A 14,091-nucleotide genomic window follows, 5' to 3' on the forward strand; every position below is an offset into this window, starting at 1 on the left:
TGATTAAAAGCTGTATTTATCTAACTTGAAATATACTTCCTTCTTTTCATTCTCCTGCCTTAAGCTAGGTATATATCCATTAAAAGCATGATAAAGAGTGGAGTGCCACTCGAAACATTGCACAATGTTGCTGTACTGCCATGCAAATATCTGCAAACATTAAAGGCGGTTTTATTGAAAAATCTTGGAGTGCTGTTAATGGATATATCCTACTGTGAAAGGAGCCGTTGTGAACAGGCTTGTGAACTTGCACCCTTAAAAGCAATTGGGCCGAGAAAGTAAGTGCAGTTTAATTGGTTTTTGCTTATGCTAGGTATACACAGGCCTATAAAATCTGCAGACTCGGCTCCTGCAGACCCAGCCGGCAAGTCAAGACTGTCTGCACCCTTATAGCAGCGTGGACGGATTGTTGGCCACTGAGCCAATGATCAGATTTTAACCCAGTCAGTACACAGGAGAACTGGCCAAATAATTGGAACTCCGTATGTATGGGCAGATTATCAATTGTTGAGTTCTGATTTTTACTCTTTGGGGTCCATACGCACGCCCCCCCAAAAATGGCCCAGATGTCTATCTGACCGACTACGGAGACAAACTGGTCCAAGGTGTATCTAGTTTATGTAGAGGGAATGATAAAAATATTAATGGTTGCTGCTGATGAATGTCAGGAGTCTTTTCAGCAATGCCATTTACTTTACTTTAAAGGGATACTGTCATGGGAAAAAACATTTTTTTCAAAATGAATCAGTTAATAGTGCTGCTCTAGCAGAATTCTGCACTGAAATCCATTTCTCAAAAGAGCAAACAGATTTTTTTATATTCAATTTTGAAATTTGACATGGGGCTAGACATATTGTCAATTTCCCAGCTGCCCCAAGTCATGTGAATTGTGCTCTGATAAACTTCAATCACTCTTTACTGCTGTACTGCAAGTTGGAGTGATATCACCCCCTCCCTTTCCTTCCCGAGCAGCCAAACAAAAGAACAATGGGAAGGTAACCAGATAACAGCTCCCTAACACAAGATAACAGCTGCCTGGTAGATCTAAGAACAACACTCAATAGTAAAAACCCATGTCTCACTGAGACACATTCAGTTACATTGAGAAGGAAAAACAGCAGCCTGCCAGAAAGCATTTCTCTCCTAAAGTGCAGGCACAAGTCACATGTGCAGGGGCAGCTGGGAAATTGACAAAATGTCTAGCCCCATGTCAGATTTCAAAATTGAATATAAAAAAATCAGTTTGCTCTTTTGAGAAATGGATTTCAGTGCAGAATTCTTCTAGAGCAGCACTATTAACTGATTCATTTTGAAAAAATGTTTTTTCCCATGACAGTATCCCTTTAATAAACTTTCCAGCGAGAGACTTACTAATGAACTGCAGACCTCTGTTAAATATGCAGCATGCAACGCCTTTCCTCGAAGTTTCAGAAGCTGCCGTCAGGCTTGGGAGGCAGGCCAAAGTTCCAATTGGCTATGGCATTGATTACATTTGATTTCAGCTAATCAGGACTTTTGTACGCCGTCAAAGGGCAACGCCAAATGTGGAGACAGGGGCAGATTTATCAAGGGTCGAATTGAAGATTCAAATTTTTCAATTCGAATTTCGTGTTTATTTTAGTGTAATTCGACTAGGAAATAGTCCAAATTTGATTAGAATTTAAAAACAAAAAAAACCCCGAAATTTGAATTTTGAAATTTATCATGTACTGTGCCTTGAAGAATTCAAATTCGACTATTCGCCATCTAAAACTTGCCAAATTGGTGTCTTAGCCTATGGGGCACCTACTTACAATGAATTTGTAGTCATTTGGTGGACTTTTGAGAAAAAAAACCAAAACATTTAAACTTTTTTTTTTTGTGAAAAAACAAGAATCGAATTACATCAAATTCGATCTGCAGCTCAATCCTATTGCCTGTTTTTAAAAAAATAGATTTTTATAATAAATTTCGACTGGTCCTTTTTTTTCTGAATTTTGAGTTTATGGGAGTTTTTAGAAGCTCAAAATTCAACCCTTGATAAATCTGCCCCATAATATTGATGATGGTAGTGTATATGCAGACTATTCCTCTGCACTTAATGAGGGGAGTCAGCAACATAATTAAAACTACCCCCCATGAAAATTATCAGGGTAAGCAGCCCATTGGCTCAGATGCCAGCTCACCCTTGCTCACATCCTGGGAAATGTGGAGCCATGGGCTGGCCACCCTAGGTGTGTGCTAAATGACATAGATCTAAGTGCTAAAAAGGTAAAGTTCCCAGGACGTCCAACCAACGACCAAAAAAAATATATATGCTTACCCCCTTTACATTGCTCAATGTTTCCATGAATCCAGTAAAAATCGATCATCCCGGTCAATTAGGAAGCAAAGCAATAAATAGAGTGGCATCTTACCTGTAATAGACATGAGTGACTGTGGGTTGCCTGTAGCCAAGAATCCAGGTTTGGATGTCTATAGGGTGGGCATTAGGGTAGCCGATTGTGGCATCTATTACCCACTGCAGACCTTTTTGTTTTCTTTCTGAAAAAAAAAAATGAAAGTAAAAAAAAATAGATTCTAAAGAAAATGTATTTAGCACTCATAGCTTCCATTAACGGAGAACTAAACCCTAAAAATGAATATGGCTAAAACTGCCATATTTTATATAGTGAACTTATTGCACGAGGCTAAAGTTTGAGCTTGTCAATAGCAGCAATGATCCAGGACTTCAAACTTGTCACAGGGGGGTCACCATCTTGGAAAGTGTCTGTGACACTCACATGCTCAGTGGGCTCTGATTGGCTGTTGAGAAGCTAAGCTTAGGGCTCGTCACTAATTATCCAGCAGAAAATGAGCTTCCCTGGCTGTAATATAAGCCGATGCTACAGGTTTGCTGATTATTAAATTCTGATGCTAATTGCACTGGTTTCTGTGCTGCCATGTAATAATTATCTGTAATAATTACGAATTAGCCTTATATTGTGACATTTCTATTCTATGTGTACTGTATATTGTGAGTGGGTCCCTAAGCTCAGTAAGTGACAGCAGCACAGAGCATGTGCAGTGAATCAGCAGAAAAGAAGATGGGGAGCTACTGGGGCATCTTTGGAGACACAGATCTTTACTGCTAAAGGGCTGTGGTTGCCTTGGGCTGGTACAGAAGCACAAAACATTCTGCTTCAATGCAAACATCACTCAGATCAATGGCTTGCCTAATCCAGAGACCTCTTGTGTATAAGGGACAGTATAGGTATCCACAGACCTGCTTGTTGGACACTACTGCACATCCACATGAATGACTAAATAAAAGAAACACAACATGAATGGGATGGAGCTACAGCCACTTTCACTAATAAATGTGCACAGGGGAAGTATAGACAGACCTGACTGTATATAGGAGGTGGCTGACTGGAATCCAGTGGGTCACTTATGGCTAAAATGAGAACCATTGTTAAGTAAAATTGCTCAGTGTGCTTTTCAAAGCAATTCTGCAATTTAATGATATTTTTTTTTTTTACATTTTTAGAGCAATTCAAGTTTTTATTAACTGCCAATATAATTAATTTAGTTACATCATTGTAGTCCGTTCCTGTAACTGTACAGTGAAAGAGATGTACCTTCAGCTGGAAAGAGTTGGGAAAGGGCATCTGAACTCTTTCCTGAGCAGAACAACATCAGAACATTTCTGTGTTTTCCCTTTGAAAGCCTCTCTCTTTGACTGTACAGTTACAGGAACCGACCAGCAGGTGCCGCTGTTGTGATTGACATCATTACATTGGCAGTTACTAAAAACTCTGAAAGAGCTCTGAAACTAAAAAGAATAAATAATGAACGTAAACTGCAATTTCACAATATTTTTTTTTTTTTTTTAAAGTTGACTTATTCTTTAAGAATGTGCCCCATGGACAGATGGATAGTCAGCAACCACTCCAGTGATGCTAACAGATCTTAGCAAGGCAAGAAATGCTAGCCCCGATGATGATTAAATACAAGCAATCAGACTTTATAACTAGGTGCTTTCAGCAGTTGTTTGCCACAAGTTGTTATTGTGAACATTGGGCAATTATCCTTAGTTTTAAAAGAGAAGGAAAAGCAATAGTGCAAGCTAGAATGCTATATTTATTCTGAAGAATGTTTTACCATGCCTGAGTAAAAAGCTCTAGAAGCTCTCTGTTTGTTTAGGATAGTAGCTGCCATATTAGCTAGGTGTGACATCACTTCCAGCCTGAGTCTCTTCCTGCTCACTTATAGCTCTGGGCTCAGATTACAGAAGGGTGGGAAAGAGTGAGAGGAGCAAACTGAGCATGCTCAAGCCCTAGCCCTGGAGGTTTAAGCTGAAAACAGGAAGTCTGATACAGAAGCCCATGAGTACACAATAGAAGAAAATAAATGTGGTGGTTCTTTTGACAGAGGACTCAGAGCAGCATTACTTTGAGGGTTTACTGGTATATTTAGGTAGATCTTTCTGATAAAGCTTACTTAGTTTTAACTTTTCCTTAAACCATGTTGTTATCCTATCCCCAATTAATCAGCATCCTGACAGTCTCCTGTAGGCAAACACTGCCCTGTGGGATTTCCCTTTGGAACATCCTCAAAGATTATTTGTCAGCTACTTAAGTACTGTACAAGCAACTGAAATGTAAAGCATTAAGCCCAGGGCATTAATATTTCAGCGAAAAGGACCAGTTGGAAAGGGTTTTCATTTTGGCTCAGTGCTCTTCATTAACTTAACAGACAATGGAAACCCAAACATTTCTATTGAATTAACATTTAATCCTTCCCGGCCCATTGCAGAGCCTTGCGTCAGCCTGGGTTTTATCTGATGTTCCAGGGTAATGATCTTGTAAAGTGCAAAAACACTATTTGATCTGTGCCATGTAGTGGAACAGCTCTGCAGCCTGTGCCAGTTGGACTCTGACATTACCTCTTCTCTTAACCTCCCTGGAATAGAATGCCAATTTCACTGCATTTACTTAAGGAGCAGATTACACTTAAAGGAGAAGGAAAGCTACAGAGGCCATTTATTTCCAATAGATTAGCCACATAGTGCAAGCAAAAAGACTTTATTTATTCTGCAGAATGCTTTACCATACCTGAGTAAACAGCTCTAGAATCTCTCTCTCTGTTTGTTTAGGATTACAGCTGCCATATTAGCTTGGTGTGACGTCACTTCCTGCCTGAGTCTCTTCCTTCTCACTCATAGCTCTAGGCTCATATTACAGCAGGGAGGGGAGGAGGGAAAAGGGAGGGGGAGAGAGGAGCAAACTGAGCATGCTCAAGCCCTAGCCCTGGAGTTTTAAGCTGAAGAAAGGAAGTATGATTAAGTATTCCATGTGTACACAATAGAAGGAAAGAAATGTGGTGGTTCTTTTGACAGAGGACTCAGAGCAGTACTACTTTGAGGGTTTACTGATGTATTTATAGATTTATTAGGCCTTTCTGATAAAGCTTACTTAATTTTAGCCTTTCCTTCTCCTTTAAGTCAAGGATTGGATCCCAGGGAAGCTCAGGTTTCTAACAGGGTCATACGGGTGACGAGACTGAAGATTCTGATGAATGTTCTCTCTCCAGCAGATGTATACAACTTTAAACTGGCAGTTTACTTTTAGTATGATGTAGAAAGTAAAATAGTTTTTTTTTATTTTCTATTATTTGTGGGTAGTTATTTAGCTTTTTTATTCAGCAGCTCTCCAGTTTGCAGTTTCAGCAATCTGGTTTTTAGGATCCAAATTCTCCTAGCAACCATGCATTGATTTGAATAAGAGACTGGATATAAATAGGAGAGGATCTGAACAGAAAGAGAAGTAATAACAAGTAGCAAAAACAATACATTTGTAGCTTTATGGAGCAGTTGCTTTCTAAATGGGCGTAAAAGCTGTTCGAAAGAGTCAGAAGAACAAGGCAAATAATTAAAGAACTCTAAAACAATAAATAATGAAGACCAATTGAAAGGTTACTTAGAAATGGCCATTTTATAACATACTAAAAGTTAACTTAAAGGTGAACCACCTCGTCTATAATATTGATTATTAGCATGTCCCTGCTGTTTCATAAGCTATGCTGTTCTTTCAAGGTAACATTTTTATAACATTAACACTAATGCCTTCCTGATCATTTCCAAAGGATTTCAGTGATCACTTACCCTTTACCTCTGTGATTCCTGCTGTAGGGGTTCCATTTTGCTGCTGAGCAAGTAGTGTATTCAGTATAACTTGTGTAGCTCCCAGTCTTGGGAGGGTAACGTGGGTAAGATGCGGGAGGCTATTTTTCTTGGCGTACAACTGACTGGTTTCCCTTCGTTTCCTGAGAAAGCCTCCTTCTGGGAACAAAATGATCCACTTACGATCCCGGCTCCTGTAGTATTTCTCAAGATGGTCTTTGAGCAACACAAGCTGTTGATCACGATAGGCTTTGCCCTGCAATCAGATCCAAGGAGAGGGAAGGATTAGTTAAGGAAAGGTCTCATGTCTCAAGGTCACATATTCCATGAAGATCAAGATCTCTCATGGTCAAAGCAGGACCTCCTGTGCAACTAACAACAAGGCAACCTTGGAACCGGAACAAAAAGTTATTAGAAAGCTCAATGTATGGCATTTCCCAAAACATTTGGAAGTATTTTACTGTCTGGGCATAGCTAATGGGTAAACATGGGAATTGTATTTTGAAAGCTCCCTCTGGCTTTAGCACTTGAACCAAGATAGTTACTTTGTTAACTGTAATAAAGGAAATTACTGTATTCAGGGCTACTACAACTATAATTAGGCTACAAGACATTTAGGCTACAGCCGAACTTTTCTTCTATATATATATGGCTGCTGACAAATGAGCAGCATATTTATTTGCTATGTGTGTTTACATGCAATAAATCACAGTGGTTCCATCTTTATCATCACTAAGCAATGAAATGTAAGAAGGTCAACAAACCAGTTGCACATAAAATGGCAATGGAGAGGGTGTACAGGATTTCAGCAAGTATGGTCACAACTATCCAGCTTTATAGACCGTAAAAGTAGGTTGTCCCCCTCACAAATTTCAAGATTTAATGCCGATCCTTACCCTGTTGGCTGTGTAGTGGAATTTTCATTGATATAATGCATGTTAGCGCTTTCTAGCAAGACCTGCCAATCAAAACTTCAGGATCCCTGCTACAAGTGCAGATCACAAAGCCAACACAGAGCCCAGAAATCCTGAGACTAAAATGTTTTGGTTCTTAAAAAATAAATCCTTCAAATCTTTCAGCGTAGTAGCCCTCCTTAAAACCAATCACTTGTTTTTAAAATCCTTGTATAGTTTGTTTGTGCTGTGTTTTCCATACAGCCTCCTGCAGACATTTATTTTTGTGACATCTGCTGACAAAGGATCCATTGCCAAGAATCCTGATCTGGATATTCTCTGGCAGCACAAAAGAGAGATCAGATCTCATGAACGCTTGTAATTAATCATGGAGGAGACTCAAAGTAAAGTTTGCGCTTTGTACTATTCGAAGGAGAACACAGATATAACATATTTCATTCCGCTGCTGCGTTTCAAGCCAGATGATGGCCAAAGACATTTGTTTTCCTCCAAGGTTATTTGCTTTTAAGTTTGTAATTAGTGTAGCATTACCAACCCTTCATGCGTAGATTATATTAATTATGCAAAACTCCCAAAAGCTTAAGAGAAGAAAAATGCTGATCATGGAGTGCGTGTATGGGGGGATGGATACATTTTTAAGCACCACTAATAGTCCAACAGAGCTTTGCAGGGAATATTTTGTTAAGGTTGCCATAGACGCACCAATAATATTGCACAAAACTAATCTTCGTACGATATTCAGTATACGATATGACTGATATCGGCAGAAGACTTGGAAGACAGTCGGCTCATCAGCCAGGCTGTCCGGAAAATTTTGATTGGGCGCCTTTGAATCCACCTGAATATTGCCCACTGTTAGAACTGAATCGTCAGATACAGGAATAATTCTATTGTTTCTACCTGTATATTTGACAATTCAGCTCTACACGTCTGTATTCTAACAAACAATCTTTCTTGGAAAGATCGTCATTGTAACATCTATGGCCACCTTAACTCTCCAATGGCACACAAGGGACCGAAAATCAGAGAGTAGCGTCTTCTCAGAGCAAAGGGATGTGGTTCCATTTAGCCACAAAAACATTAGTGAGATTGGTCATTCATGTTGGGGATCAGGCCGGGCTCACAATGGGCATCCAATTCATCCCATAGAGTTGCAGTCATGGCCAGTGAATTTCTTCCACTCCCATTTCAGCAATGGTGATGTTGGATTTGCTTGCCTCTGATCGTCCATAAAAACCTTAAATCACTTTTATGCTTGTGTTCAAGGTTTTAACAGGAACATTCCACTATGCCAATTTAAACTGGCACAAAGCTTTCTTTCCAACTTCAAGCCCCCGGTTATTAGCTTGTGTAAGTCACGACTCAGCTTCAAGCTGGGCAACCATGCAAGTGAGGTGAAGTTGTTAGGCTGAAATACTGCCGGAATTTGTCCTCAAGCTTACAGTTGTCCGCTCTGCTTGAAGCAGTGTTGGTGACTGACAAAGGTTATAAATCAGGAGCTATGGGGAGGCACAGAAATGTAAAGGGGCCCACTGCAAGGAGTGATTAGTACAGGGCAGGTTTATAAAAGAATAATAATACATCTTTTTTAAGTGTGTCATTGTCCGCTTTTAGGGGGCACACAGAGATTTGTCATCCGTGTTTATGTCTGAGCTACAGTGGGCAAAAACGTTCCAACAAAGAAACAACCGATTGTAGCACAATCTGATAAAATCCCACAAAATTGTCCCAACAGTCAAAGTAATCATTGTTGAACAATCATTCACTGCACATGCCTTTTGCAAAAGTAAACAAAGGGATAGATAGCCATTGGTTAATACAGTGATCCCCAACCAGTGTCTCATGAGGAACATGTTGCTCTCCAACCCCTTGGATGTTGCTCTCAGTAGCCTCAAAGCAGGTGCTTACTGTATTTCTGAATTTCAGGCTTGGAGGCAAGTTTGGTTTCATAAAAAAACAGTTGTATTGTCAAACAGAGCCTCCTGTAGGCTTCCAGTCCACATAGGGAAGAGTCCTGCAGCGGGTCGGTTACCTGCGGGTTAACCACAAAAAAGCGGGTACCCTGCGGAATGAGGGAAGGATTTTCAGGTGCGGGTATAGATGCGGGTTTGTGGGTCTCAGCTAAATTTCTTATCTTATGTTATATTGTCTATATTTTACACCTTTTAAAATTTTACAAAACGCGTTTCTGTCCACACCCACTTTTGATGATGTCACTTCAGGTTTGCAGTTGCGGATAAGGCAGTTGCGGGTCGCGTAGCGGATTAAAGTGGGTAAATATGAGGGTTGTGGTTCAGGTCGCGGGTTGCGGTTCAGGTCTTAGAAATTGGCTCTGCGTAGGACTCTAACATAGGGTATATCAACTAGCTGATCACAGCCCTTATTTGCCTTATGCCTTTTTTTTTTTTACAAGTGAATATGGCTCACAGGTTAAAAAAAGCTTGGGGAACCCTGGGTTAATTAATATATGTGAGAATGTGCAACCTACATAACAAGATATGACAAAAGTTTCCTCATATATTAATTGCAGGAAAACTGCCTCCCTTTCACATTTTCCCACGATGAAGCCGGATTTACTCGCGGGCAACAAATCTCCCCATGTGCCATCAGCCTTAGGGGTAAGACACATGTGACTGATCACATATCAACAGCATACATTTTGCATCATACCCAACACTAAACCATGGCTGGTTATTATACTCTCTGTATCCTTACCTGTCGAATAAAGAAATCTCCGTGCACTAGTGATACTATGCCAAAATTTGTATATTTAAATATATGGTCCATAAGCCACATCATCTGTCGTACAACCTGCAACAGAGAAAGAAATGTCACTAGTTTCGCTCCAACACGTTGATAATTAACTAATACATGTGAAGCACCTCCCTTTAAGTTTATGACGGACTTTACGACCACAAGCACAGTTGCCAATTTCCCCAGAGTTAAAGTTGCACATTAAACCCCATTCATTAAATGTACATGGGCCATCGGGCACATGTCACTCTCACGCTGAAAAATGCGTTATTTTGTTGCATCGGCCGCAAGTGCCTCAACTGCAACAACTCCCCCTGGCAGCTGCAATAATGCTGGAATTCTGGGGAAAATGCTACATTGTTGGGAGAAACTATGGCACTTGTACTTGAAATTGCTCTGTTCATTTTGCTCACAAAAAAGCTGCATGGCTATTTGATTGGCTGGAGAGTTGTTCTGCTATAGTACAAGCACAATAATGCTTCTTTAAAAAGGAACCATGCGTAGTATCTGCTCCATAGGGTTATTTTCCTCTGATTCCACCTTGACCATCTCAGTGCCATGTGCTGACAAGCGAGTGGTGCTTTCTAAATATATTTCCAATGTTATTGGTGTAATAAAAAACAACAATATTTTAAAGTGAAACTTCAGTATGTCTCCTCCGGGGTTATAACTGAATTCTGACTTTGGGAAAATGGAGTGAATTCCTACCCCTGCCACATGCGTGACCTGCTTCATTTGTCGCCGGTAACCTTTAAAGGAGAACTAAACCCTAAAATTTAATTTGGCTAAAAATCCCATATTTTATATACTGAACATATTGCACAAGGCTAAAGTTTCAGCTTGTCAATAGCAGCAATGATCCAGGACTTCAAACTTGTCACAGGGGGTCACCATCTTGGAAAGTGTCTGTGACACTCACATGCTCAGTGGGCTCTGATTGGCTGTTGAGAAGCTAAGCTTAGGGCTCGTCACTAATTATCCAGCAGAAAATGAGCTTCCCTGGCTGTAATATAAGCTGATGCTACAGGTTTGCGCATTATTAAATTCTGATGCTAATTGCACTGGTTTCTGTGCTGCCATGTAGTAATTATGTGTATTAATTACTAATCAGCCTTATATTGTGAAATTTCTATTCTATGTGTACTGTATATTGTGAGTGGCTCCCTAAGCTCAGTAAGTGACAGCAGCACAGAGCATGTGCAGTGAATCAGCAGAAAAGAAGATGGGGAGCTACTGGGGCATCTTTGGAGACACAGATCTTTACTGCTTAAGGGCTGTGGTTGCCTTGGGCTGGTAAAGAAGCACAAAATGTACAACATTTCTAGCGACTTCTTTAGTTAAGCTTTAGTTCTCCTTTAAAGTGCACAGTGTCATAAAAAGGGGGCTCCAAACCATTTCTTTTTATGAAGCAATAAATCCCTTCTATCGGGCGGAAAGTCTCTCCCCTTCTAGTCACACAGACCTTAATTCACTTGTTATGCCTCGGCCTGTATCAGCTCCTCCTCGTATATTGTCCAATACATTACATTGATTCTGCATTCCAGTGTATTGTCTTTACGGAGCTGCCAATAGCTACCAATACATATATAATAATTATTATGGGTAACTAGTACCGCAAGGATTCAGATTATAAAGCAATGGTCTGTGGTACTTGAGTTAAAGGGGAACTGATATTTTGATAAAACTGCCACCCTACTGTAGTGCAAATTTATTAAATCTTTTCATGTAGTATGGAATTAAAAATGTAGAAACAAACAGGTTTTTCACTTACAGGGTGCTCAGGCTTAAATATTCAAGAGCAAAGGCATCTTGAAAAGAAAGATGTCTGCTCAATAGGATATTGGGTTCTGGGGAGTGCCTAACCCATAAGCCACAACTGGCATGAGAGAGGATGATAATTAATTAAACTGATATTATGTTGCAATTGTCTAATGGCTCACCTGATAGGGAACCATCATGCACAATAAAGAGGGAGCACCATTGAGGGTAAGGCACACGCTAAGATTCAGGGAGATTTAGTCGCCCTGCGACAAATCGCCTCTTCTTCGGGCGACTAACCTCTCCGAAAAGCTTTCCTGCCGGCTAGAATCTAAATAGCTGGCAGGATGGCACTTGGAGCACTTCTTTTTCTGAAGTAGCCTCAACTCGGAAAAAGATGCTCTCCGAGTGCCAACCCACCAGGGATTTAGATTCTAGCCAGTGGGAAGGCTTTTCAGAGAGGTTAGTCACCCGAAGAAGAGGCAATTATTCGCCGGGGGCGACTAAAATTTACCGAATCTTCCCGTGTGTCTCTGTCCTTAGATAGATACTTGTCCTATTCCCCAAGCCTCCAAGGAGACCCTGGATAAAAGAATTACACAATTCTGAAATGTGTAATAATTTATTTTCTGACTTTTCATCAGGGACATTAGCTGTGAGCTGTAAGCCAAACCCAAATTATTAGGCTTTTTCCCTACTCACCCATTGTATAGCTAAACTGGTGGTCTGACTGTTTAGAGGTTACTGCAAAGATAAATGTATTGGGGATTCCTTTCCGAAGTGATTTCCAGCTCAATAAAAGAAACTATTACTGACCTTCATGTCCTTTTGTACTCACAGGGGATTTAAAGCTGAAATGCAAGCTGTTCTAACATAGATAAATGAACACTACTCAAGATATTTGTAAGTTTATCTGCTAAGAGATAACAATGTTCCCTTTGTAGCAGTTGCCTTGAGAGTTCCTATAGAATAGATGCACACAGGAGGGACATTGCTTGGATAAGACTAAACATTATTAGTGAAGAGAAGAATGTTCCTGCTCAGCCAAACATAAGGAACCTTTTGCAGATGATACTAAATTGTGCAGAACTATTCGGTGCATCCCTAGTGCAAATATCTTTATTTTTAACTTCTGTTACTGTTCATTTTGCTCACACAAAAAAAGTGCATGGGGATTTGAGTCTATGCACTCCCCATGCTGATCCATTAGCGGTGTCAGAGGGTCGGGTAAAAAAAGATTTGTGGGGCTGTGACAAAACATCATGATCTCCCTCCCCGCCCCTAATTTGCGTACGCGTACGCAAATTAGGATTCGGATTTGTTTTGGCCAGGAAGAAGGATTCAGGCCGAATCCGAATCCTGCTGAAAAAGGCAGAATCCCGTTCAAATCCCGAATTCAGTGCATCACAACTAACAACTGAACAAAACTATGACCCCCATCTCATGTTTCATGATAAACTGCCACATTCACACATCAATCTCCGTTTATTAGATAACAGCAAGTTTATTGATGTAGCAGCGCACTTGAAATTAAGTTTGGGGCACTTACGCTAGAGCAGTGATCCCCAACCAGTGGCTCACGAGCATCATGTTGCTCAACAACCCCATGGATATTGTTCCCAGTGGCCTCAAAGCAGGTGCTTATTTTGAATTTTTGGCTTGGAGTCAAGTTATGGTTGCATAAAACCAGGTGTACAGCCTGATTCCCCTTTATAAACGAACATGTCAACTGAACAAGGATCCAAACAAATAAGCCATACCGTGCCCTTGTCCTGAAGGCACATCATGAGGGTGCAGACATCTCCTGTTGATTGATGGTTCACCAGCATCACAGCTTCATCTTCTGAAATCGAATGGACGTTATCTCCCCATTCAACAACTGAAATAAGAGAGATCCAGACATTAGCTACAGTGGCTACTGGCTAGCAACACATAGAAGCCTGGCTGCTGTTATCATGATGGCTAGCCATTCACAGCATGGGCCAGGTGAGCAGGCCGTTTGCTTAGGATTTGAAGCATTTGCTGATCCGGAAAGGTACAATTTACTGAAGGCCCAAAGAGCACATCTGGGAAACAGACAGCAGTGCATCTGCCTGCTGCTAATAAATAATGTATGTGGCCCCATTCTAACCAATAAAAGCCAACTTTATCTAATGGGAGAGTGGAATTACATTCAAATATTGAGCGATGTACAGATATTCATTTGGTCTGAGTTTGTGGGTTGGCTACTATAGGTCAGGAATTAATTCAAGGTCTATTCTTTAGAGAATCTTAAATATATATAACATATAAAAAAAATGTTTTAGTGCAGGTGCAGGACCTGTTACCCAGAATGCTTGGGACCTGGGGTTTTCCAGATAAGTGGAATTTGGATCTACAGATCTGAAGTCTACTAAAATAAATCATGTTAACATTAAAAAACCCCACTAGATTGGTTTGCCTTCAATAATGATTAATTATATCAAATACAAGCTCTGTATTATTATAGAGAAAAATTAATTAAAAAAATAGAGAATTATTTGA

The 14,091-nt window shown here is 40.3% G+C and overlaps 1 protein-coding gene across 3 annotated transcripts in view; it reads right to left on the reverse strand.

Annotated features, from left to right (window-relative positions):
- Positions 1-14,091, reverse strand: part of lpgat1.L (lysophosphatidylglycerol acyltransferase 1 L homeolog) — a 60,487-nt gene that overhangs the window by 11,838 nt on the left and 34,558 nt on the right. For all 3 annotated transcript variants that reach the window (XM_041562535.1, XM_018262577.2, XM_018262578.2), the window contains 4 exons: positions 13,329-13,447; positions 9,772-9,867; positions 6,125-6,398; positions 2,397-2,523 (listed from right to left, as the gene is read on the reverse strand). In XM_041562535.1, coding sequence (XP_041418469.1) covers positions 2,397-2,523; positions 6,125-6,398; positions 9,772-9,867; positions 13,329-13,447 — 616 coding nt within the window. The remainder of the gene's footprint in view (positions 1-2,396; positions 2,524-6,124; positions 6,399-9,771; positions 9,868-13,328; positions 13,448-14,091) is intronic.

This window comes from Xenopus laevis, chromosome 5L, assembly GCF_017654675.1.
Source record: "Xenopus laevis strain J_2021 chromosome 5L, Xenopus_laevis_v10.1, whole genome shotgun sequence".
Lineage (NCBI taxonomy): Eukaryota > Metazoa > Chordata > Amphibia > Anura > Pipidae > Xenopus > Xenopus laevis.